Here is a 24,906-nt window from a genome sequence, read left to right as displayed (position 1 = left end):
AAAATTAATGAAATTGACGAGACCACACCGATGATAATACTGTCAATAAAATTTATTATAAATGTTACTCGATACAGTCTCAAAATTGGTTGCTAGTCCGACACTACAGGTATCGCTATATTTGCAAGGATGATACAAGTTACGCTACGTAATGCTCTGATCAGGTTTTCTGTTTCTGTCGTCACTGCTTGAATTTATTCATTTCTTTTCAAGACAGCTGATGCTTCAGGTAGAAGGATCCTCAATTTATTTCAAGACTCTTAGTCCAGGTGCTCCTTGGAAGTTTTCCACGAAACTCATCAAGGTGCTCCAAGAAACTTGATTCGATATCGTTAATCTATCCTTGTTGCGTGTTTAATTTTCACTTCAGTCGCCCAACCTTTCTTGTCGCCCGTCCCCGATCCTCTTAAATGGCTGTTCCGGTACCTGCCCCTTTAACATTTCACTTAATCTTGCGATTTATCGCGGGTGGTTCATCCTCGGCGAACTTGTCGGCTTCTTCACCTCCGACAACTTTCTCTTCCGCGTTAACTTCGCGCCTTCAGCTTCTTGTTTCTTAGCGAACCAGCCGTGTATCGCGGTCATTATCTGAATAAACGTTTATCTTCCCTTCGAGCACTCTGAGCTTGTCCTCGTTCGATAAATCGTAGCTGCAGTTCCGCTCACTCGCAGCGCAATCTACGGAACTGCATTTTTTCTGCCTCTGTTCCTGCGTTAAAGAGTTTTCTTGCCCTACGCTTGAACCAACCAAAGAAGAAGCATCTTCGGCGTGTTCATTCGTTCTTTTGCTCCTTCCGTTCGACTCTGACCCGGCCTTCTTTTTGTCCAATTCGGTGAGCTTCTCGAACAACTCTTTATCCCACAACCCTTTCCTCATATCCTCGCCGAAAGCAACTTCCTCCAGTTGCTCCTCGTTCTTCTTCTTCCATGCCTGGCGTTTATTCAGCAGTATCACCTCATCCTCCAGTTGATTCTTCCCTGTTATTGGCTCCTCCTCTTCCTTCGCCAGTGAATCTGAAAATAGTCAAGTTTTCAATAGCCTATTATTACGATATTAAAAAGAATGCCTGTCAATTACATACTTTTGGCATCTCTGTTCAAGCTACTTCCCTTTTCCAAATTCGAAGCAGGCTCGGTAGCCTTTCCCTCACCCCCTGCATCGCTTCCACTTTGACTCTCAGAGTGACTGAGATTTTTCATCGTTCCCGATACCTCTCTCTTTCTCATCGGATTGCTCGACCTGGAAAGTTCATTGTCCTCCTTTTTACCATCGATTTCCTTTGCTTTCGTCAAGTAATTTTTATCTACCCCTTCGAGCACGTCTTTCCACTCGCGGGCCCTGCACTTGTATCAAAATATACCGATAATTACACATACTATTTTATCGTTCCACTAATCCGGTACATACTTGTCTCCCAAATTATCCTTTTCATTGAGAAACCCAAGCCCATTCGCCGCCACGTTAGCCATGTCCATGGAGCTGTAGATTAGCGGCTCCTCGTATCCAGAGTCAAGGGAGTCCCAGAAATCTTTGTCCAAGTATCCACGCTTGTGCCTCGAAGCCGTGGCTTTGTGCGCCGTGTCCTTATGCCGCGACTGATCAATAGCACTTGCACCTTTGTGATGCTTGCGATGCTTCCTGCGTTTTCTATGCTTCTTACGCTGTTTGCCGAGACTGCGGACTGTCCTGCGCCCTTTGTGCCGATAGTCAATGCCGTCTGAAGCGTATAGAAATGCCTCTGAAGCCGCGAAAGCCTACCCCCAATTACGCGATTTTTACGGAGCCAGTATCCGCGACTTACTATCTCGAAGATACTCTCTATCCTCGAGGACGTCCGCGTTGCTCAGTTTCAACAAGTTCGGCACGTCCACGAGAGGAGAAAAATCGCCCAGCCCCTCCAAATAGCTGCCATTAGTAGCGTTTCTTATTCCCGTTTGATACTGAAGAATCCTTCCCTTCAGCCCACCGGCTGCTCTCATCGAGGGCGACGATTTCCCTTTCTTTTCGGTTTTCTCCCTCGCGTCGATGTACTCCAGCAGCAGATCCAATTGTTCCGCCTGGAACAGCCGGCGAGAAAGCATAGCAATCGCGAAACTCTCTGGCAGGGACGCTGGAAGTCATAGCTTGCCAAGTAATCGTGAACAGATTCCACTTTCGTCTTCTCCGGCTCGGACAGCGTGGCGTACTCCCGTATCAGGCTCTCGATTAATCGAAGCTTCTTACGCAGCTCCGCGACGTCGGTTTCCATTCCCTGGTCCCCGGAGCTCTGAAAGAGGAACTTGTCCCGCGGAAAGTGGTCTGGAGCGGGTTCTTCGCGCACTAGTGGTAACGAGGGCACCTGACACGAAATACTTAATGTAGGACACTCGAGAATCGTTGGTTGGCATGCATTAAGGTCGAGCACCTGTTCCATTGAACTTTCTTGGAGGTTCACGTCTAGCATCCAGTCCAAAAACTCGATCAAGTCGGGGGAAAGGGAGACGCAGGTCTTCCTCTGAACCTCGTCGAAGATCAGTTGACTCAGGAGCAGCATGACCTTCTGCAGCAGCTCCTCTGTGTGCTTAATCTGTCTCCGATTAAATATTCAGCAAATTAATCCCATCACAGTGATTCTTCACGAAGAATTACTCACTTCATCGCCGTCCACGGACTGGCGATATCGTTTATTGGCAGCCACAGAGTCCTCGGCTTTGTGCTTCCGATAGAGCCCTGGACCCAGGGACACCTTCAAGCCTTCGTTCTTCTGGACCTAATCATTCCAATCAAGTGTAAGGAATATTATAATCGAGAAGAAGGTACTTGAAAAGCACCTGCTCGAAGATTTGCTCCACGATCTTCCCTGCAAGCTCGCCGTGCAGAGCTGCATCCATTTGCGACTCGTCCTCCATATCATCTCCAGCTAGGAGCAACGATATCCTTCTCCCATGGAAATCATCATGAGAGTTCATTGTCTAAAAGATTATCGTCCACCCTTTTCTTAAATTAAATTATGTATCACAGCAGCTTCTGTCATTCGCAGGAGTCTAGAGTTCGTCACTTACATCGTCGCGTTCCATTTTCTCTCGAGGCACTTTCCTCCCGCTTACGGATGTCCCGTGACGGTCTTTGTGAAGTTTGTTTTGGTCCTCAGTAGCTTTGCTCTTTTTAACGCTAGTGTGGTGATTCGCATTCTTCGACACATGCTTCTTGTGCTTTTTCTCATCGTGCTCGTGGTTCTTCGTTTTCGAGACCGAATGTTTCTTATGGTGCCTGCGTTTTCTGTGATTGTTGCCGAGGTATTTAGATTTACCCCCGTGGCTTTTCCTTTTCTTGGTATAAGCGTCCCTGTAATGCTCCTTCTTTTTCTTATGCTTTCCTCCCTTCTTCGACCTAGCGTTTCTCACCACTTCTTTGTAATCACCCTCTGAATCGTCATCTTCCAAGGAATCGTGGCCCTTAATTTTCGTATGCGACCTAGAGAGCCTACGACGAACATCCTCCACGTCCCCGTACGAATTCAGAAGCTGAAGTCGATCGTCCATCGCCTCAGCGTTCTTCGAGTACCGATTGTAGTCCGTTCTCTCTGAATCTTGTTGATGTTCACTAATATCGTCGTAATAAGTCTCGTAAGGGACGTCAACTTCCCTTCTAACTCTGACACTATCCCTTCCTGGCAAGTCATGAATGTTTGAAGCTGGCGGCATAAAAGCAATCTCCAAAGTTGGAGACTTTGCGGATGCCGGAGAAATTTCAGTGCAAGTCTTTCCCAGTGTGGACACTGTGCTTTCCTGCACTTTCGTCAGATCAGACGGAACGTACACGTTCTTCGCCGAATCGGAGCTCGTGTCATCGACAGCCTTCAAGTCTCTGCTCAGCCTCACCCTTATGTCCTTATCGAAATCATCGATCCAGTCCAAGGGCTCCACGAAGGACTCGTGCAGGTCCATCGAGCTAATCACCATCTGTTTTCCGCGATCTATATTCTGGGCGTGCTCCCGCGGCAGCTGCGATTCCAGATATTTACGGTTCTCGTAAGGAGAACGCGAATCTGTGTCAACGTATTGCCTGCGGTCCGTTAATGACCAGCTCGCGGGGTCCTTCCCCTCGGCCCCTCCGTTTCTCGCCCCGTTCACCTGCGATTCAAGGTTTACAGAGCGAAAGAAAGTAAGTCGGGGCAATAATTTATTGGAAACGCTTAGGCGTCTCACCCCTTTTTACCTTTTGTGTTGGCCATTCAGCGGCCGTTCCGATAGAACTCGCTCCTCGTAATTTCTCCCCGGTGCTGTTACTTTGCTCCGACCCGCCCTTAAACATATCGTCCGTGCTTTTAAGAGCGAAATAATTACTTCGGGAAACGTTGCCCGCACCGGGGCTTTCGCGTTGCGGGGATGATACGGCCGTGCTGGGCTTTTCAGCAATTTCTGCACCCCCCGGCTCATCGTGCGCGAGCAGGAGAGGCAGCAAATTCGGGCGGGAATCTGAACGACAGAGAGTTTATGGTCGATAATAATCGAGAAGCTGCGCAGGTATTCGCGACGTTCACCGGAAGATTCGGATGGGCCTTGATCCTCTGGAGATTCGATCTGATCGTGGGACAATTCATCAATCGCATTCGATGAATCTACTTTGTCGTCACCTCCGATTCTTCGATCACCCTTGATCCTAGGCTTGCTCTTCGGGTCGCTGTCGCTCCAATCGTACAGGTTCTTCAATTCATCGTACAGAGGCTCTGCATCCTTGGATATCTTCTCGTTTCTAGATGACAGACACTTAACTATGTAGCGATTTTGTGTATCAAGATACGAACAAAGAAAACAGTACGTACTTTGGATCCATTGACTGGATGCCCTCGAAGAGATCGCCGATTACTCTAGCATTCAAACTCTCTTCTAGAACACACTTTTCTGGGCCCTCCGCCGTTGTCCCTTTCACACCACCATCTGAGAGCTTCCCTTCGTCCCCCTCAAGCCGTTGCTTTAACCTGTTACAGCATCATGATCAGTTGAATGATTTGAAGTTACGTTCCCAAGTGGAGACCAACGTCGCCACGATTTAGGTCAGTGTGATCCTTCAGACTTTACCACCCCCTTCGAGAATTTACCGCTGACCTCCCTTGATTAATGCTGTTCGCGTTGTCTTCACCTTGATCTAACCTTCCCGGCTGCTGGTCGCTCAGTGATCCTTCTCCTTGAGCGAGCGCGGCCTTGGATGACAACCTTGAAGAGCTCGACCAGCCAGCTCTCTCGGTCACGTTCTTAGCTGGCTGTACACCTTCGACAGTGATGAAATGCTCCACGATTCCTTTGTTCTTCGTCTTTTCCTGCTTCCTCCCCTCGTTCAGCATGTCCTCCTCGTGCTCGCCCTTCTTCAGACCAACTGGCACACAAACCGGTAAGTCCTCCATGCTTTCTGCTGCGGTTGAAAGGGAACATGAGCTTTTCATTCATTCCTGCCAACTCTGAAACACTGAACGCGACCCGAGGAGTTCGCGATACCCCAACACTATTCTATTCCACCACGCGAGATCTCGGTGGTTCTACGTTTCAATTATAAAGGTTCTGAAAGCGGGAAGCTCGATTACCTTGTTCCAAGTTGGAGTCAACTGCGTTCCGGTCGTAATTGCTTTTTCCTGGTTCCTGGTCGCTAGCGGCGGATGCTGTGTCGCGATCTGGCGCCATATCGCTGTCGTATTCGTAGTATTCGATGATCGTCGGTGAATTGCGTCTCTCCCTATGATTCTTCTTCTGGTCCTTGTTGAGCTTCTCTTTTATCAGCACGTTCACCTTCGCCTTCACTGGATTCCCTTTACTGGGCTCAGCTGATGGTGATCGTTCTTTCCTTCTCGCTACGTTAATACATTCACGTTTTTACCTTCTTTTATTATTAGTATAAAATCTACATCGAACTTACCAGCTGCTTCAGCTTGCCGATCCTCCTCTTCCTCCTCCTCTTTGTCACTGTAACTCGCATCAGCATCCTCCGCGTCATCGTTCGAGTACTCCATATACTGCAGCATCCTCCTCTGAACGTATCTATCATTCATCTTCCCATCATCCATTCCATCGGTCATTATGAATATTTCCTTAATCCTGTTCCTGTCCCCTCCCAAGTCATCTTTAACTTTATCATCGAGAACGGCGGAGCTGGCATCGCTCGAAGCCCCTCCGTCATTAGAAACCTCGATAGATCCCCCTTTCTTTCGACCGTCGCGAAACCGTTCCTCCTCGTTCCCGAATTTCTCCTTCTCGCCTTCCTCTTTGTACTTCTCCGCCCCGCTCTGATCGATGCTCATACCCATCTGGTTACGAGGTACGCCTTCGTACCAGCTCCGTTCACCCTCATTGTCATCGCTCTCTACCGATCCTTTGTCGAACTCCGCGGAGTTCTTGAGCAGTTCTTCATCGGCGTTCCTTTGTTTCAAGTCGTTCCTAAGTCCTGCCGCCTCTTTATATAGCACTTCGTTAGGTTTATTCTTGCCACGATCGAGAAGTTTGGCACTATCTCCTCCCAGCGTGTCCTCCGGTTTAGCTTCCGCAGCGGTGTCGACCTGCGCCTTCTGGATCTTCACGTTCAAGATCGTGGCCACCGATTTCCCAGGCTGCTCCTCCTCCTCCATGATCAGCTTCTTCTTCACGTCGAACCTGTTCATCACGAACGGCTGCTGCCCGTTCGCCAACGATTTATCATTGGGCCCCGCGTTGCTGAACTTCAGCAGATTCTTCTTCTCCGTTTGCAGAAGAATATTAATATTTCCCGCGCCCTTCGCGGACCTTTTCTCATCCGACACCTGCCGAGACAATTTTCCAGGATCCTTCTCCAGGACCTCGTTACTGCGTTCGTCGTTTTCATACAAATGCGACTGAGGCTCAAACACTTTGGCCACTTGTTCCGTCTTATCCGAGCCAACATTTTCCTGATTCTCCTCCAGTTTCTGTGGTCTGGCTTCTTCAGCCTGCTCACTGTCGGCTGTGTTCAGACCGCTAGAAGTTTTCGTGGGAATGGAATCAAAGGCTGGCTTCCCTTCTTCCTTTGTCAACTTATTTCCCATATTGTTCGAATCTTTCTGCGATAAATCCGATTGTTCATAATTCCCACTACCTTCAGCATTTCCATTTACCTCCCTTTGAACACCTGGAGCACCCTTCGAGGAATCCTGAACGTCATTCGGCAGAGTTCCTTGAAAATCATTCGACGAGGAGTCCTTTTTAGCAGAGTCGTCTGCGTTGCTGCAGCTCGATTCTTTGGACACTTTTCCGAAATTTTTGTCATCGCTCTCCGAGCTTCCCTTGTTTGGGGTTTCGTTTAAATAACGTTTCTCGTTGGACGTTGTCCCTTTGCTGCGTCTTTTACGATCGTGGAGCTCTTTCAGGGCTCTCTCGTCAGGGTACGGCTCCCCAAACCCCGCTCTGTGGAAGAGTTTCGGGTTACCATCGTCGTTATTAACTTCCTCGGTCCTTTTCGTCCTCCACACTTTCAGACGAGCATTCCTGTCGACGAGCTCTCGGGTAGCCTGCTCACGTTTTTTCAGATCCATGTTTCCTGGCTCTGAGGCCTCCCACCAGCCGGAATCTCCTTAGAGGATACAAAATTTGCTAAATCAAGAACGAACTTATTAAATTGAAATAATTGTGCAGACGTGTAAGTACCTTCTTCATCCTTCTCATTTCTATTGTGCTTGTTCTTGCCACGAGTTCTTCTATCCTTCGATTCCACTTTCTCTTTAGCAGAGTCCGCGTTTTTCGAATCCCCGTGCTCCTTCTTGCCAGCCTCGTCGAGGCTCTTCTTCAATTCGAGCACCGTTTCTTTCAGAGATTCCAGCGTCGGTGCTTCATCCTTTTTAGCTTCGTCTTTTTCACTTCTCCCTTTGTCTTGAGCATCGTGCAACTTTGTATTTGAATCTGAGGAAATCAGAAGGATTCCTACGTGCGTCTCAATGATCCATTTAGCCTACCATATTAACGTCATACTTAGTAGATCACTTGGAGCAGCTTCGTAATCACGGATCCATCGATCCCCCTGCTTCTCCTGTTCCGTCGCAGGCTCCTTCGAGTTCAGCCAGTCATTGAGAGAACAAATATCCTCCGTCTTGGTCCAGTCTTTCGGTATTTGATCGTCCATCGGCCCTTTATCGTACACGGGTCCACCTGCTTTGTTCTCTAAAGAAGTGGGTACCTCCTTTCCACTTCTGAAAAAAGTGCAAGTGTTTGATTCGATGCGAAGTTTATGAATTTTTTTTTGAAAAAACTATTATTTATGTTTCATTAAATTATTTGGGGATATAAAGAGACATCTTTAAACTTGTAGACATTTTCTTATATGTCGATATTTCTTATTATTTATTAATTATTGTGGAATCATTTCAACCTCTTTGATGGTGTTTTCGACAGGTGTAGCACCTGTTATAGTCATCTGATTGCAAAAAGAAGAAAATATTCTTAAAGTTATATAATTTACGCTGGGACTGGACTTAAAATTTTAATTTTAGTTTTTATTAATAAATTTTAGATTTTATTTATAATACTAAGAAGGATCGACATAAAAAAAATATTTTCTGTAAGTTTAAAGATGCCTCATTATATCCCAAAAGAGTTTAATCCAATATGACCAACAGTTTTTTAAAAAAAAATTCTTAACTATCAATTACTTTCGGGGCTGTTCCACAGAAATCCACCCCTTAAGAAAGCTATGCTGATTAAAATCCCGTACCCATCTGAGTAGTCAAAGTCGACGACTCTTTTAACGGGTATCTGGTTGTCCAAGTATATCCTCTGAGGAATCTCAGAAGGACTTTTGTCATCGTACTTCTTCTTCATCCCCGTCCACAAGGTTTCATAGTTCTGATCGAAGCCCCTCTTCTCGCGCGATTTAGCTCCACGATGGACGTTAACCGGCAAGGAGGTGGTCCCCTCCTTGCGCGAGGACTCCGAGTACTTGCTCGTGCGAGCAGACGGCGATCTTGTTGAAAAATATCCCGTCAGAATTACCAAAGAAGCCAAGCACCGAATTCCCGCATGTTTTATTCATGCCGGGGGAGCCTAGTAGTCGCTACGAATTGATCAGACTCACTTCTCCCAATCCTTCTCGCGATTCACGCCCCGAACAGCCTGATCTATCCATCTCAAGTCGCCCTGGGCTCTCAGAACATCCTCCAGGAATCTACCCAACGCGGAATTGTCTCCGTTCACTTTTCCCTGTCGCTCCTTACCTTTCACCTGGAGAAACAATTTCATTTATTAATCCCCAAACACTCCGCGCCAAATTGACTCCCTTTAACCAGCCAGGCAGTTCCGAGTGCCATCGTCTTCCCCAGCAACATTTTAACGTTTCAAGAGTCGAAGCACACTGCCCGCTGTAATTGAAATTGTAACGTGCTGAAATGTAAGAAATCTTGAGCCAGCAGCCGGGGAACGGTAGCCGGAGGGGGAGAGTCGCAGGGCCCCGTTGCTTCTCGCAGACTCGGGCATGTCCTGTCGCTGACAATCCTCCTCCCGTGATAATAATACCGGGCGCGGTTTCCGCTACGCATCGTCCGCGCTCTCGTCCTTTTTCCAGCGCGTACGACGCGGCCAAGACAATGGGATTCCAGCGCGGAGAACGCGCGCGCGGGGCCGCCGCGGATACGGGCACGGTGTTATTAAAAATTCACTCCCTCCAGCGGCTGAAGTGGCCTCTGGCAATCTGCATCTCATTCCCGGCGGGCCCTTGTGCCAGCCAGCCATCAGGTGGCTGGCAGCGCGCGGGAAAAAGGGGTGGAAAGCTCCACGGCCGTGGAAACGCCGGGGCTGCTGCCCTTACCAGCCCCGAGTTGGCCCCTTTCGTGGCCATCGTCGACGACGGCCGTGTCGTCGAACAAAAAAACGCCTTACACCCAATTACACGCGGCATTTAACTAAATAAACACTCGCCATCTTCCTCTTCCACCCCCGTCGGCGGTGGCCCGCGTCTGCGGTCGCTCCTCGACCCCATCGCGCGCTTTTCCTTCGCTCCTCTAGCACCTCTCGCGCTCGTCTCCCTTTCTCCGCGCCTGTTCCCCTGGACCTTAATGAAGTCCCGTTTCAACGTACCCTACTTTCCACCTCTTTCCCGGGACACTGTTTGCCACTGGTCGCGGAGATTCCACGGACGCTTCCACCTCTGTCGCAACTTTCCTCGCTAATCCCGCACTCCCAAATGAGCCTCGATAACCCACCCGCGCGATCACTTGTTGAATGTTATGTAAATCCTCCGGTTTCATTTGCATCACGCGAGGAATCCGTGTCCACCGTTTGCTCGCCACTTGTCAGTCGAATCGCTGCTGTATACTCGAGCGCGGCGAAAACTCCCGTGATCCTAGCAATCACTTTCAGTGGTCGTGACGGTGCAGACGGCTTTGTTAGGGCGCATATTTCCGTGGAACTGGGTGCACCCACCCGCCCCACCATCTCGTGAAAGACCCGCTAACGATATCTCGATCGTTTGCCGAGGTGGCGAGTTCCTTTCGCCGCTTCTCCATCAATCGCGTTCACCCCGGCCGGGGCGGCGGGGGCGGTAGGAGCCAAAAGTACGGCGAGCATAATCAATCAAGAGACGTTTTCGGCCGTAATACGCGGGCCGGAGGGGCGTAGACAGTTCGCATAGTTCCGAAACGGAAACGGTAATATCGCTGGCCCGGGGCGACCACCCCTTTGTCATTTTGTCATCCGGCGTAAGGACGAATCGCTGAGGGTGGGGAAGTGGGGGCGCGGAGGACGAGCAGTGGCAAGCGCGAAGACAAAGTGAGAGGAACAATATGTTTCCCGCGAAAAGAAATTAAATGCTTGAGATATTAAAACGCGTCCGAAAGGAAATGTCTGTCGGGCGGAGTTTTGCCACGTTGGTCACGTCTTTCCGCCACACAGCAGACGCTTCTCTGGCTGTCCGTCCCGTTGGACACGGATCTTCCTGTCCCTGTTTAAGAGTCCATCTGCGGCTGTTCTACGCCGCCTCTCCGGTACCGGCGGAATCTCATTTGGCGGATGCTCGTTTTTCCTCTTTAATCAAACTTCACAGACGCAACTTTCTTAAAACTTTGCGGGGAATGTATGTAAATGAGAGGATGCTACGGTCAGGGGAGGATCAGCTGGCTGCTGGGGACTATTTCACTTGTAATGCGAACCTGCAGGTGTACGTTCCGCTTGTACAAGAGCGGAAGCGATTCACGGACTTATCTTAGCATTTATCGAAGTACGAATTAATTCACCCACCGTCGGATCATGGTCGCCGTCTCTGTGCGGGAAAAGCTTCGATTCCTTAGAGTTTCCCGAGGTCTGCGCGCTGCCTTCAGTCTTCCTGGCGTATCCATCCCCAGGTTCATCTTTGTTGACGCTCGTCGAGGCGAGAATGGGGCAAACGACGACGAAGACGACGCAAACCAGCACGTCCACCACGGGCCCGATCCTCTTCATCGTTCTACCTGCGCGAGCCAGCATTGGCGATTCAATTAATCGGGCGCGGAGTTAAGTTCCCCGGTTAATAAATTCGCGGGAGCGCGTAACGGCCTATTAAGTCCCGATAGCGGAAAGACATTAATTCCACGGTGCCGTATAACTTCCCTGTCACAATTTGCATTCGTTCTGTTCGTTCCTCACGGGTGCGGGGAAATTAAAAACGTCCGATCGTAAAGCCTCGAAAAAAAGAGGTGAAATATCGCTGGGCCAGCGCTCCCTGAATCGTAATCAACCTCTCCCGTAGAAAGCGCTCGCGAGCGTTCGACTTCTCGGTCACTACCGCTTGAAAGGCCGAAGGAAAGGGTTCCCTTCGTTCTACAAGGGAGGGCCGCTCGCCTATCTAGCCTCGAACCGCTCCGCTTATCCTTGGAATCCACGAATTAATATCCAACAGGCTCTTAGTCAAATTTTACGGGGGTAATTTAGGCGAGTGACTGTGCGAGAGGTCGGTGTGCCATTCGAGTGGCTGGCTGGTTACTAAATTAAGGCTCCTCGCAGAGGTGGACGAGGTACGCGAAACGCGGGACAAGACAAAGGAAAATAGGGCAAGTAATTTGAAACGAACCAGGCTATTTCACGGCGAAGCGGCCGGCGCAAGAGTTATACGGGCCAGAGGCTTTTCAATGGGAATAATTCCGGCGATGATTCCTGCCCGTTTCGCGTCGCTGGATCTCACCGCGAACGAACCCTGGCCATCGCGAATCTGTCGCTTTCAATACCGACTCGCGTGCCACGGGAATCTCTCCCTAATATCTCGTCCGGGTTTTCAAGCGCGCCGACTTTCACGATCGTGCATCGGACCGATCGAGCCCAGATCCGATCGTTAAGAAATTTTCCCGCAGAAGCAACCCGCGAACGATCGATCGCAAACGGTTGAATGAGACACGATTCGTAGTCTCTCGGGGCTAATTACACCAAAGGGATATTCAGTGGCTTCGTCTCCCCGACCCGCCTGGCGCTTTTCACCGCGAGAACAAGAAGCCGCGGTGAATTTCTTGCCGCTGGAAAAAGAGAGGAGGATGAAAAAACCGCGAAGAATGAAGAGTTAAGCGATCGTTTCTTCCTGGACCGATCGTTCGAACGAGTACGCAAGAGGGTGGAACCGTAAAAGATTTTTGTTCGGTTCGAGAAGAAGCACTCGGTCCCCTCTACCTTTCCCCGTTTCCCATCTTCTCCGTCCCCTGGCCGCCGCATCCACGCGTTCCTTTCACCCTTTTGCTCAGACAAAAGTTTCGCATGCCGCGAGCGAGCGAGCAGGCACAGCGGGAAGGAGAAGTGCTCCCGGATATTTTTGTCGTTTCAACGGAAAAAATCGCGAATAAAAGGGCGAAGGCACGAAAAAAAGCTGCAAAGGTAGGTGCAGGAAGGGGGGGGAGGGGTTGGCGAGCTGTTCGCCGGATAGAGAGAAAAGGACCCCGCCGACATAATGTGCCGCGTAAGAGCCATTAGGTTATTAAAAACACAGTGCCTGCTAAACGCGAGTAACGAACCGGCTGTTGGACACCGGGGGATGCGACAAAGGCGAAAAATTAGCCCTGATAACTTGGCGTTCCGATGCGAAAAGGAGGAGGACAAGGGGGCTGGAAGTTCTGGTTCGGGCAGGGAAAAGAGACCACCGGAATCAGAGAACGGAACAAGGAGCAATCTCCACTTCCTTGGCCGTGCGTTCGCCGCGAGAATCGTTTCGACCGTGAAATGCTTTCGCTTTTCTCCCGCTGGGGCTAGACAGCCGCCCGTTTTTCTACCACCGAGGATTGCATTTATGCAATAGGGGACCCCGGTTAGGGGAATGCTCGGCGTTGCAGGTGTTGATGCAACGGTGGCTTGAGCTGCGTACAAGATGTGTCTTGGGCACACTGGTGGAAATGAGATTCGGCGATTATTGAGAGGGAACCATCGAATAGATTCTCGCGTGTGGATTCATTTAACCAGCACTTTGGTATCATTCCCAACTACGAGTACCTCTTACATCCTATCATTTCCAATGGGACGGGAAAGATTTCATCTAGGTTTCATCTTAGTTAAGGCAAGAATCTTTTCGCCTGCGAATCCTGTGCTTATCACCGAAGACGAGGCCGTAGAGGGTACTGAATGTCTTTCACGATAATGCAGTATACGTTACCTGGTATCGTTTTTATCACTGGGATCCTCGAACGAGCAACCTCGTTTGCATATACGCAGAAACGCGTACGTCATCGGTGATAATGTTGCCGGGATCGATTCACGTCACGACGTGCCAGCCGGGCTACACACGTTGACGTTTCGCATAACAAATTCCGATTGCCACTTTCCGACTGTTTCCCTTCGAGCGATCGATACCTCTCGTTTCTATCGCGGCTGCCTCGCGATCCTTGGCCGCGTGGTTACGTGCATTTACAACGACCGATAAATCTTGAGCAACGATACGCTACGATTGCACCCAACGACCGACGAGAAATACGCGGGGGCGACGTGGCACGGTCCAACGAATAATCGACTGGCCGAGACCCCGTTTATTTCGGCATATGGACGTAAACGAAAGTTCTTACGAGTTCGAGAGGGGGGCGGCGAACGAAGTTAGCCGTGAATTTCGTTACGAGGCACGCAGCCCTCGCGGGCAAGTATTCAAAAGCCGACGCGTCTACTGTAATCGCGTAAAATAGCGTATAAGTCTCTATATTAGTTTCCCCCGTTGCGCCATGGATGAACGAGTACGTAAGGAGTACAGCAGGTGCCCCCTTCTGCGAGGACTCGTTAATACTCTCGGCGTAAGCCAAATCTGGGCTACTCGTTTGAAAATGTTCCGCCAGCTTCCTCATCGATAAGCTTCCCACCGCCCCGCGAACCATTTCCAAAAGTTGATCCACACGTGTGGTGCTTAAAACTCCTTCCCTAATCGTATCACGTTTAGGGGAGGGGACTAAGTTTCCACCACCACACATCTCTTTCGAATTTCTCGATTATTTATTGTTCCTCAAAGAGCTTACAGCTGTAACTAATATTGAGGTAGTACAGCTGATAAGTATTAACCCTCACACTTTCATATAATCACAAATTGGTCACGTGGTGTTCATTGCACCCCAGCGTCGTTTTTAATCGACTTACAAAAGGAGGTTTAGATTCGACCTGTATGTATTTTTTTTATGTTTGTCACCGCGTAACTCCTCAGCATAGGGACCACTGTGTAAATTTGGCGTCGATTTAAAAATATGAGAGTCGTTAATTAAATAAGGGAAAAAAATATTTTCTACTTTTTAGTGCATATTTATTTTTATGAAGTCGGTTTTAATTTTTTTTATGTTACCCACTATTTTCGTAATTGTTAATCTTTTAACTTTTCAGATAATTGTACATTGGTAATACTCGTACAATCACGATCTAATAGTCTTTTTCTAGAATCATAAATCTTGACATGTTGAAATTTGTATTTGAAAAAATCGTTGTGGATAAAAGCGATTTTTTTCGTTAAAATTCACCGAAATGTTAAATTTTATTATTAGGGTCCAACAATTTGCAGAAATATTGGCAATGACGTATCCAGGGTTAAGGCTCGTGCGCATCGGTCTAATAAACGGTTCGCGTTTCACAAAAGGTCCGGTGGAAGCGATTTCCCTTGGTCGCGGAACAACGAACGTTTTCAGGAGAAAAATCACGATGACGCCGGAGTGGAATGATCATCCGATTCCTCTTTGGTCCCCGGCTCGTCTTTTCCGCTCTGACTGATTGCGTACGCACGCATGGCGGCTCGTTTTCGCTCAGGTCAACGCAAACGCAAAGGGAACAAACAAACGGGGAATACAAATCTAGAGTGAAATGAACAATGCCTGGGAGAGTTACTGCCTCCTAATTGAAACCAACCCCCGACACACCCTCCGTTTCCTCTTTCCGCCCCCCCTCTCTCTCTCTTTCGCCATCCCGGGCGCTCGCACTGTTTCCTTCTCCTGCCCGCTCGCCGGGAAACCCTCTTTTTCCCTCTTCCCTCGGCGCTCCCTCCGTCCCTCTCACAATTTCACTCTTCCTCTGCCGCCCCCTCTTGCCCTGCACCGCCTAATCGTCCCGTACAGATGCGTGTGCCGCGCTTTCTCTCTATCCGCGCATAAAGCGTATAGTTTACGACAAAAGTTCGGGCCCGGGTATAACAAAACGGCTGTTGGCCCGTTGCGAAACGCGAGCCCCGCTGTTTACATGCGTGGAATGAACAAGTATCGATCTAGAGCGGGTGCATAGGCGCGCAACGAAGGCGTACCTCGCGGAGGGAACAAAGAAATCAAAGTACACCCGCTGTTCCCCGGCATTTCCGACCATAAATGCGCGCACTTTGCGCGAAAACGTAGCGCCGTTACCTGGGTACCACCACGCCATTCGATTCTTAAGCTCGTTCGTTAGCGGTCCGCCGCACAGTGGGGAAATTTCGCGATTTTATGGCCAAAACCATAAAAGTAATTTTTTGAATTCGACAAACTAAATGCAAATGTCAATTGAAGAACTAATATGAGCATCAAATGCCACCAATTTTACTGTTAAATGTTTTAATACAAAGCTCGTATCGACTCGCAAATGTTTATGTTCAGGTGAGGTTAGACCGATCGCAAAGAATTAATTCAGATTTTCAAGTTGCTTCAAACACTTATATTGTGTTATCCAAAGATCTGAAAATAATTTCAAGGCATGGATTCAATTCCTGGTGGTGCGTAAGATATCTTTTTGTCCTCAAAATAATTTTGTTTCGGTTTTTGATACGTAATTTATACAATTTTTAAAATAGTCTTTTAGAAATAACCTTTTCATATAAGAATCAATTTTCATTACATAAAATAGTTATCAATCCCATAATATCCTGCAATGATTTTCATTCCAACTATACGTTGGACTATTTTGATTCTATAAATGCAATTATTAATTGCTATTAGTTGCTAATCTTAGTAGTTGCTAGTCTTGTCTAACATACGACATAACTGTGACCGAGACTGGTTCACATGTTATACATTACAAACCTTTCTATTCTTTTTTAAACGATTTTATTCAGCTTTGATTCTCTGTTTGATTGTTTGTATTATGTACGTTTGTTTGTCGTCAGAAGCGATAACCCTTCTGCTATGCTCTACTGCACTGTAGCAGAGGCATGCTCGAACAAAGAAAAAAGTGTATAAAAGTAAATAATAAGAAAATCTTTATCATTCGTAATTTTGGTAAGTGCTGTTTTTCGGATAATTTAGTTTCTCATATATAAGAACGTAAAAGTGCCGAATTTTATATATTAAAAATAAGTTTTGAGGTTTTGACCAAGAAAATGGATATAGTTCTTCAATTGACATTTGTATTAAATTTGTAAAATTCAAAATTTTCATTCCTGTAGTTTGGCCATAAAATCGCAAAATTTCCCCACTGTGCGCCGGTCAACTCTCCTCCGTCTGAATCCCGCTGTCTCGCCTCCGATTCATGAATTATCTCGCGCTCGCAATCGATACATCCGCTTCCTCGCTCCAGATCCCATTTACCCGATACGCCCGCCAATAAACTGCAGCCCTTCGACTCGCTCTTCCGTGATTCCATATCGCGGTGCCATTTATACGCGGGAACTCGGTCACGACCCGCGCTGCAATTACGCCGCGCGGTCCTTCCGGTTCGATTAACGAAGAAAATAGCCGAGGGAGAGGGGCAGGTTGGTCCTCGGGATCGGTGCCAAAATAAACCCTCGAACGGTGCCGCGCGATCGGCCGGGTCCTGTTACACGGGTCTCGCTCCGCGGCTGGCACGATGGCGAACGGCTAGGGGGGGTGAGAAAAGGGAAAGGAGAACGGAGGGATCCGGCCGAAAGAACGACGCTTTTTATAGACAAAGTTTTGCCCTGCATTCGTACACGGTGTGGCTGTAATTTTATAAATAATTCCGCGGCCTGGAAGGCTTGGCTGGCTCGCCCGCGAAATGGCGGAGGAGGTGGGTGGAAGAAGAAGGAGCGAAAGAGGGGGTCAGGAGGGGTGAGTTTTATCCAGGCGTAGTTTACAGTGGATATTATAGCGAGCTGCTCGCGGGGGCGAGCAGTAAACAATTCGAGGCATTTTAATGCAGCCCCCGGGTGAGCCTGTAAGGAGGACTCGAAACTAACGTGCCTCGCGTACCCCTCCTCATCCTCGGGGCTCTTCTTTGGAAACGAAGGAAAGCGCGAATGAAAGAAGAGGCGCGGGGAGAGAGGCCTTATCCCTTAAGGCCTTCGTACGACCATCGAAAAGGCATACTATAAGGCGACTTCGATCTCGAACAGCCTGGGTAAGCCTACTCCCGTTTCTTTATCCCTAGGTCTCTTCGTCTACGGCTCGTTCCATTCTCTGACGTGCCTCTTCTCCGCGTTTGGCCCTCTTGCCACGAATCGACGAATCGAAATCCTCCACAGATTTCCGGCCGCCACCTGGTCACGCTGCAACACGCCCCGGAATCTTCTTTACTTAAATATATTTTGTAGAACGTAATGGAACGACGAAGTTTCATCGGATGGGAATCTAGCGAATTCATTGTCCGTCCAGCCGTGAACCAAAGGACGGTGATATGGAAATTCTCTTTACCTCTGGTGAGACACCAAAATCCGCGAGCGAATTCTATCAATTATCGCCGCTTCGAACCGCGTAATGGTCTAAAGAGCCGATCGATTATTAATGAAGTGGGCAAAGTCGTGTATCACCGCGAGGGTTGGTCCACCCATAGGGTGTTTAATGGGTCGTTAGCCTTGCGAAACGAACGAAAACCCGCCCCCTCTCGTTCTCCGCTGTGTCGAAACTCTGATTGCCTTATCAATCATCGCGACAAATCCGCGGTGGGAAGTTGGAAAGTTGTTGCAACCTCTTTCCAAATCGTTTCAATGGCCCTCCACCTCGCGGCTCCTCTGCCCTGGCTCTTTCGCCGCCTTTTGGCTAACAAAAAATTTCATAATTCAGCACAACGACGAACGCTCCGCGCTAATATATTTCCGCCCAGCGACAATTTCGTCTTGGCCCGGCTCCAATTCGGTCGGATCCTTCAAGGTAGACCTTTAAACTCGCCGTTTTTAAGGCGCGTTCACAAAGATCGTAGGTTTAAGCGTAACGGCGGCATCCAAACGAAATACGATAAGCACTTAGCCCGGCCGTATCTATCAAATATAACCCTTATGCCGGCGGTTAGAGGGTGTGGTGCACCCCTGGGAGAGCCAGGAAAGGACAACCTTCTGGAATTTATACTACGAGCCCTCCGCCTCACCCTCCCGCCGCTTTATCACTTATTCATATAGCGTTGCGCGAGGAAAAGTTGCCCTAAGTGCCTATAAACGTTTAGCCGCCGTGTGTGTTTCTACGTTTTCCAAAACGCACTCCTCGTGATTCGATATCATTCGAGCGCCCCGCAGCGAGCGATCGTGTCGAGGCTCTGCACTTTTAGCAAATTGTTGATCACCTCTCCCCGCGACGATACCTTCGAAAGACGCGAAGGCAGCTATTGAAACATGAATGAGGGTAGATTTTCGAAAATGTCACGGGGTGGACAGATACAAGGGTAAGAGATTTACGTTTCACGGACGCGGAGATCTCGCCCGGTTCCTCGGGGATGCTCCTCGAACCCTTTCTTCTGCTCAACTTCCAATTTCGTGTTCGCGTTGCTCAGAAATTTATCGCGCGCCGACCTCCGAAGCAGCGCGGATAAGAGAATCGGGTGAACTCCTTAGGCGGTCATCCGTCGGAGGGAAAACCAATTGGCTCGCTCGGTTCCTTCTCGTTTTCGTTGCACCTCGCGCGGTGCACACGCGATAATGGATAATTAATGCGTCACGATGAAATCGATCGGCGTGGGAGCACTCGGTAATCTCGTTCCAATTATCGGCCTCGGAATGGCGGGCGAGACGGCGCGGAGAGGGGAACGGCGGGGTGCGAAGAGGAGAAGAAGCTTGCACGCGTGTGTACGCGCGTGTAAACACGTTTCCACGTTCCTCGTCTCCTGGTCATTTTCCCCACGAGAGCGGGAACTGCAAATTATTTTCCAGTCGTTCGTCGGCTCGGCCGCTATCCACGGATATAACGGGTGATCCCGAAATTCCCGCGGGAGAAGCGGCGTCCTATGCGCCTTCTGGCGTGGCGTATACAGCCTCACGAAATATCCCACCTTATGGTGATCCCATGACACATCCACCCTAGGACTACGTCCCCATAACTCGCCCCCCGTCGCACTCTGACCTTTCGCGTCTCTGTGTGCAGACCTTATGCAGGAACCCACCCCCAGCTGGCGATGGTTCCTCGATCTTCCACCGTGTACGTCGATACGAGGGAAGAAATTCTGTTCTCTTCGCGTTTCACCACAAAGACCCCTGCTGGGTGTCTGGTATTTTGTGTTATTGTGCTTTGCACGTGCTGTTATAATATATGAAAACTCGGAAGTTATGTGTATCCATGTAGTACCAAGAAATAATCTCATCCATCAGTAGCCTGACGACTTATTGTTCCGCATGAGAAATGCTCGAGGCTGGGAGTTGCACGGATCATCGATGCCTTCGCTTAATCGGGGCTGACCACGCTTGTAACCAGGGACGATAGCATCACTCGAGGGTTGTAATGCGATCACGCTATCTCGACGTTGTGACGACGGAACGCGAATTGCATGTAATCAGCAGCGCTCGCATCGATCCTGATATAGACGTTTCCTGGATTGTCAGGCCTGTTGGTGACACCGCGCGCTGTTAATTCAGCGGCGCGAGATACAGGGTATAGGTTTTGTTTCTAGAACAAGGAACGGTTCACTAATTATTCATTCCTGGCCGAATCGTTAGGATCACCATGAATGGACCGGGAATTCACCAGCAACGAGGAGCGAGGGGAGAGGCAGGGGTTTTAGAAGCTCTTCGCGGCGAGGAAAAATTTAAAAGACGCGGACCGATCGACACCGAGGTATCGAAACATCCGTTTAATATTGGAAGAGCGAGCGAGGGGTGGGCGGGACGCTATAGCAGGCAGATTTTAATCCTTGTCGTACCCGTGAAGGGAAGGGAACGACGCTGAAGTGACTTGAAGTCTCTTCAGGCGAGATGCTTAATTCCACCCCGTTCTTCTGCAACCACCCTCCGGTGGTCTTCCCCTGCCTCTCTTCCTTCTGCTCCTCCCCCTGCCCCCTCGAGGAATAATCCTCTGTTCTTTAATTCTCCTCCTCCCGTCGGGTGCGCTGAAAATTGTATCTAAACGCTGTAGAAGCGAACATCTTGCCGCGCGCACCGCTTCTTTCCGCGTGCGCATTCTTCGTTGCGTTCGCGATACCGTCGAGGAGAAATCGACGCCTAAAAAACATCTGGATTTTAGATCGATGACGTGTAATACTTTCCCTTCCGCGTGCGTGAAACAGTGAACAGTTTTTGGTTAATAACCGATACCTACCAAGTGATTACTATCGCGCGGTACCAATTTTCCTCCGGTAAAAAGGAAACGAAAAGATTTCTCCAGAGAACGAAAAAAAAATTCCGGAGGACCGTGAGCTACACCCTCTTTCATCCCCACCAGGCCATCCCTTTGCCTTCTTTTTTTTCATTATTTTTTAGTATCCTCCCTGACAAATGTATCTGTGTCCTCGAGCGCGCTACGCCTTTCATCTCTGGTCTCTGCAGTCGGAGCACTTATACACTCTCTGTACATCCTCTCTCTCTCCTCTCCAGCCTGTTTCTCGTACTCCTTCCCCTGTCCCCCCAGCCGTCTTTTTTTCGGTCCCTTTGGTCGCCCGTCCTGTTCTCCGCGCTTCATACCACTCCAGCGTGTTCGCGTTCCTCGTCTTCCGGCCTCACCCCTCGCGATTCCTCGCCCGTCCCTGTGTCCCTTTCGCTCCTCCGCGCCGCGCTCTTCAGAGCGCAACTTCGCCGGCGCGAGCTGAAATACGTGGTGATTTTAATACTTTTAACTTCCTTATAATCCGCTTTGCCGCCGCGCGAGCGTTAATGCCGCGGGCGCGGACACCGCGGAAGATACTCCGCCATCAGAAGCTTCTTTAGCAGCCTGCCTTCTTCCTCCCTCCGCAACGACAGCGCCCCCGAAAAGCGCATTGTCGCCGCTGGTGCAGCCGACGTGCATCCAGCACCGCTCGCCGATTGTTTCGCGAGCGTAATTTCACCATTCATTTCTGCCTATCCGCGACGACGAAGGGGCAGAAAGGAGCGGGGGGTGGTCCGCCGGCAATTTAGGTCGAGAAACGAAATCCGTGCGCGAGCAGTTGCCTGGAAATGCATTTGTTGGGTCTTTAAGATAATTTCAGCAGCGGTAGGCTTGGCAGGACTATTTTTCCGCTGACATTCGCGCCCGCCAGGCTTTGTTCCCGTTATCAGGCATCGCGGAGTACCTCCCCGTCGCTTTCGTCCTCGGCTTCCTGCGATCGAACGATCGGGACGCGTGAATAGGGGAAACGGGGGGTTAGTTTCCACTTGGGGAACAGTCGTGGAAATTATGAGACGACGTGGGAACGGGGCAGATTGACAGGATTAATAGGCAGCGAGAGGAGACTGTGATCTCTCGCGCTCGTTCGCGAGCACAGGTAAGACCGCAGCGAAGCCCCCGATTGGCTCGAGCGGTCTTTAAAGGGGGTTTAGTCGACGCATCGTGTACGGAGAGATAGAGAGAGAGAGAGTAGGCGGACTGTTAAGTAAAGATTGCAAGCCGAAGGGGTTGCTGTCTTAATCCGCGCGGTGTCTGTTTGTGGTATTACCGGCGTTAAGGGATGAACCCCATGAACACAACAGCTCCAACCAACCCCCATCCCTGCTCGTTGAACGATTACGAATCGCGATATAGTCTACCGCTTTCGACTTCCTTCTCTTCTTAAGGCTTCTCTGGCCTCTCGTTCATCCCATTGTTGGGCGAGCTGTTCCCACGATATCCATTACTAATTTAAACCAATAGTCTGCCATCGGGAGATCCTGCCTGTCGTAGCCCCAGCGTCGCTGTATAACTAGGCTTTCAAGCTGGCGGTCGCGTTATTGTTGGCGGATCGAAGTGCTCCGCCAGGAGAGAAGTCGAACAGACAGTTGGGTGTCGTTGGGTGAAATACGGTTGCGTCGCTCGCCGCTCGCGACTCCGGCCGCGTTTCTATTCGCGGCCCTCGCGCGATAGTTCGATACGCGGTCGCGAATTTGAATGGTCGGCTTTCTGCGTGCAGAGGCAGCTCGCGTGGCATACATTCCGCCCCGCGAATCGCGACGGCTGACACGTCTTCTGACGGGACGAGGACGTTCGCTGTGCGCCGGAAACGCAACGTCCGGCGATAATGTCCGTCAACAGGGACGATGCGAACGTCCCCAGCAAACAATGCGCCATTGTTGCCAACTTATTCCATTACAGATAACTCCCTCGTTCATTGTTTCTTCTCCCTCTCTCTCTCGCTCCCTCTCCCTCGCTCCCGCGCTCTGCGCCTCTTCTTTCCTCGGCCTCTCCTCTCCACCGACATCTCTGTCCCCCGAAACCTTTCCACCGCTTCTCGTCTCTCTTTCTCTCTCCCTCGTGCCCTCGCGTCGTCTCATAATCGTCCACCCCGCAACGCCCCCCTCTGGTTTTCGCGGGAGGAGGTGAAGCTATCCCTGATTAAGGGATGCACCTGGGATCGGGAAGACAAAAGGAATTGTGCCAATAAGTTGGCCACGGCGACAATTGCCGCGATCAATCGCTGGTTCTCCGGGCGAAAAAAGCCTCCTCCTTCATGCACTCGATCGTCGATTAATATTCCATGGTACGGACCAGGCGGACGGTAGTGGGTGGGTAATAATGCATCGGGGTTGGACCTGGAGTTAACAGGGATGGAGAGAAAGGGACAAAAAGTCATCCCGACTCTACTTATATATTTCATATAGGGTAAAGGCAGGTATCATGGATCATCTGATTTCAAAAGCTTGTCAAAAGTAGGGGAATTTGTTTTTTTTTAAATAAAACTCACATGAAGGGACGAAGGAACTAATGCATAATCATATTTGCATCGTCAAATGCAAAAGAAATCCAATTGTTTTGCAATTATAGTAAAAAAATTGAAAAGAGTGAAAATCGGCCGTTCGAAAAAATCGATCCCAATATGGAACACCTAGGAAATTTGTAAAGAAAACTAAAAAATCTTTACTTTTTTTTACTAAAAATGAAGATTTATTAAGTAGAAGATACAAATAAATAAATCTACATCATATAAGAATCAATTTTCAATACATAAAATAGTTATCAATCCCATAATATCCTGTAATGATTTTGAGTTTTGAGGTTTTGACCACGAAAATGGATATAGTTCTTCAATTGACATTTGTATTAAATTTGTAAAATTCAGAAATTTCATTTCTGTAGTTTGGCCATAAAATCGCAAAATTTCCCCACTGTGTTTCGCGCCGTTCCATGTTACCTGAGTTTACCCAATCGAATGGTGCTATGGAAAAGATGTCTAAGACGCAGCAACCACTCTTCCATTTCTAATTACAACCACACGCCGCCGCTCCCCTTACACAGAGAGCTGCACGTAACGTTCAATTCCCAGGTTTTCATACGACACTTCCCATTTTTATCTCCCCCTTGATATCTCGAGTTTTAATCGCGAAACAAAATGATTCAGAGGGACGTCCCCAAGAAGCAACGCGCGACGCGCTCGACGATGGCTGCGAGGCGAACCGAAGGGACCAGCGTATCCGCGGTTCGAACTCTTTGATGCCGTTCCTCCCGATAAAAATTTCGTAAGAGGGGAACGACGGCAGGGAGGGGGCGCAAGTCCCGGCCGTGAGCAAGAAAGGGGATGAAGTATCCATCGGGGGCCGGGGGACAATCCCTTCACTCGTGGATTGCTTGTTCCGCTATTTAAAAGTGTCCTCCGCCGTGTACCGGGTAAGTTAAGTCCCCTGGACTCGCGTTAAACGCGGCGAGGCTCGATCGACAATAGCACAGCCGTGTTCGGGAAAGTGGCGCTGTTTAATATTAATAAGCCGGGGCGGCTCTGCCCTTGGCAGGCACGTAGATGCATATCAGACCAGGCATTACGGAAAGACGAGCCCCACGCCGCCGCGAGACATTTTTTCGCTTTGGAATTTAGAAAAGCCGCGCCGTATCTCGGACGCGTCAGCGTTCACTTTTCCTCAGCCACGCGCCCTTGTCGATCGACAACTATTCACGTAAAACATATTCCCAGGGCTTGATTCAAGGGAGCTTCCCCTACGTCCAGGCTGTATTCTATTATTTTTGCTGTTTCGTGAGAAGTATACGCCTCGAATCACAGTTTTACAGCGCGGAACCGACGCGTCTCGTCTCACGTTAGACCGCAGCGCGGCGAGCACATACCCGAGCACAATGCCGCGGAAATAACTTCGTTATTTTCCCAACGCCCGTATGATCGATATCGCATCCAAACACCGCTATTGATTTAATCGCGGCCGTATCCACCGCGCTGTAATTAAAATTAAAACCAGCAGGGCGGCTTTGATTTCGTCGGGCACACCTTCCGCCCCCTCGAAAAACGCGCGACGAAGGAAACGAG

The 24,906-nt window shown here is 49.4% G+C and overlaps 5 protein-coding genes across 5 annotated transcripts; all 5 read right to left on the bottom strand.

Moving 5' to 3' along the window:
• Nucleotides 1-76: 76 nt before the first annotated feature.
• Nucleotides 77-1,024, bottom strand: LOC143374735 (uncharacterized; the record flags this gene model as incomplete). The annotated part of the gene is made up of 1 exon (XM_076823122.1): nt 77-1,024. A coding segment is annotated over one exon (468 nt), but the record flags the coding sequence as incomplete, so codon positions are not given.
• Nucleotides 916-2,750, bottom strand: LOC143374911 (uncharacterized; the record flags this gene model as incomplete). The annotated part of the gene is made up of 5 exons (XM_076823462.1): nt 916-1,339; nt 1,409-1,718; nt 1,803-2,058; nt 2,130-2,567; nt 2,634-2,750. Coding segments are annotated over 5 exons (1,386 nt in total), but the record flags the coding sequence as incomplete, so codon positions are not given.
• LOC143374910 (uncharacterized) lies at nt 2,681-4,442 on the bottom strand. Its single transcript, XM_076823461.1, has 2 exons — nt 3,043-4,442; nt 2,681-2,952 (listed from the first exon to the last, which is right to left on the bottom strand). Exons 1-2 carry the CDS (start codon nt 3,940-3,942, stop codon nt 2,764-2,766), a joined length of 1,089 nt encoding a protein of 362 aa, XP_076679576.1. The 5' UTR covers nt 3,943-4,442; the 3' UTR covers nt 2,681-2,763.
• LOC143374909 (uncharacterized) lies at nt 4,110-5,058 on the bottom strand. The gene is made up of 3 exons (XM_076823459.1): nt 4,806-5,058; nt 4,376-4,735; nt 4,110-4,113 (listed from the first exon to the last, which is right to left on the bottom strand). Exons 1-3 carry the CDS (start codon nt 4,814-4,816, stop codon nt 4,110-4,112), a joined length of 375 nt encoding a protein of 124 aa, XP_076679574.1. The 5' UTR covers nt 4,817-5,058.
• On the bottom strand, nt 4,944-11,403 carry LOC143374908 (uncharacterized). Its single transcript, XM_076823458.1, has 9 exons — nt 11,203-11,403; nt 9,047-9,192; nt 8,687-8,935; nt 7,948-8,165; nt 7,627-7,878; nt 5,875-7,549; nt 5,562-5,827; nt 5,082-5,392; nt 4,944-4,961 (listed from the first exon to the last, which is right to left on the bottom strand). Exons 1-9 carry the CDS (start codon nt 11,401-11,403, stop codon nt 4,944-4,946), a joined length of 3,336 nt encoding a protein of 1,111 aa, XP_076679573.1.
• Between the last annotated feature and the right edge of the window lie 13,503 nt (nt 11,404-24,906).

Source organism: Andrena cerasifolii, chromosome 11, assembly GCF_050908995.1.
Source record: "Andrena cerasifolii isolate SP2316 chromosome 11, iyAndCera1_principal, whole genome shotgun sequence".
NCBI classification, from domain to species: Eukaryota; Metazoa; Arthropoda; class Insecta; order Hymenoptera; family Andrenidae; genus Andrena; species Andrena cerasifolii.
This window is presented reverse-complemented; position numbering and strand designations above follow the sequence as displayed.

Bases quoted from the DNA above. Each gene is read 5' to 3' on its own strand.
- LOC143374910 (XM_076823461.1), bottom strand. From the start codon at position 3,942: ATGGTGATTAGCTCGATGGACCTGCACGAGTCCTTCGTGGAGCCCTTG. The intron at 2,953-3,042 runs GTAAGTGACGAA...ATAATCTTTTAG, and splicing joins AGAAAATGGAACGCGACGAT to ACAATGAACTCTCATGATGA.
- LOC143374908 (XM_076823458.1), bottom strand. From the start codon at position 11,403: ATGAAGAGGATCGGGCCCGTGGTGGACGTGCTGGTTTGCGTCGTCTTC. The intron at 8,936-9,046 runs GTGAGTCTGATC...TTTTTCAACAAG, and splicing joins CGCGAGAAGGATTGGGAGAA to ATCGCCGTCTGCTCGCACGA. The intron at 5,393-5,561 runs GTAATCGAGCTT...TTTCAACCGCAG, and splicing joins TGACTCCAACTTGGAACAAG to CAGAAAGCATGGAGGACTTA.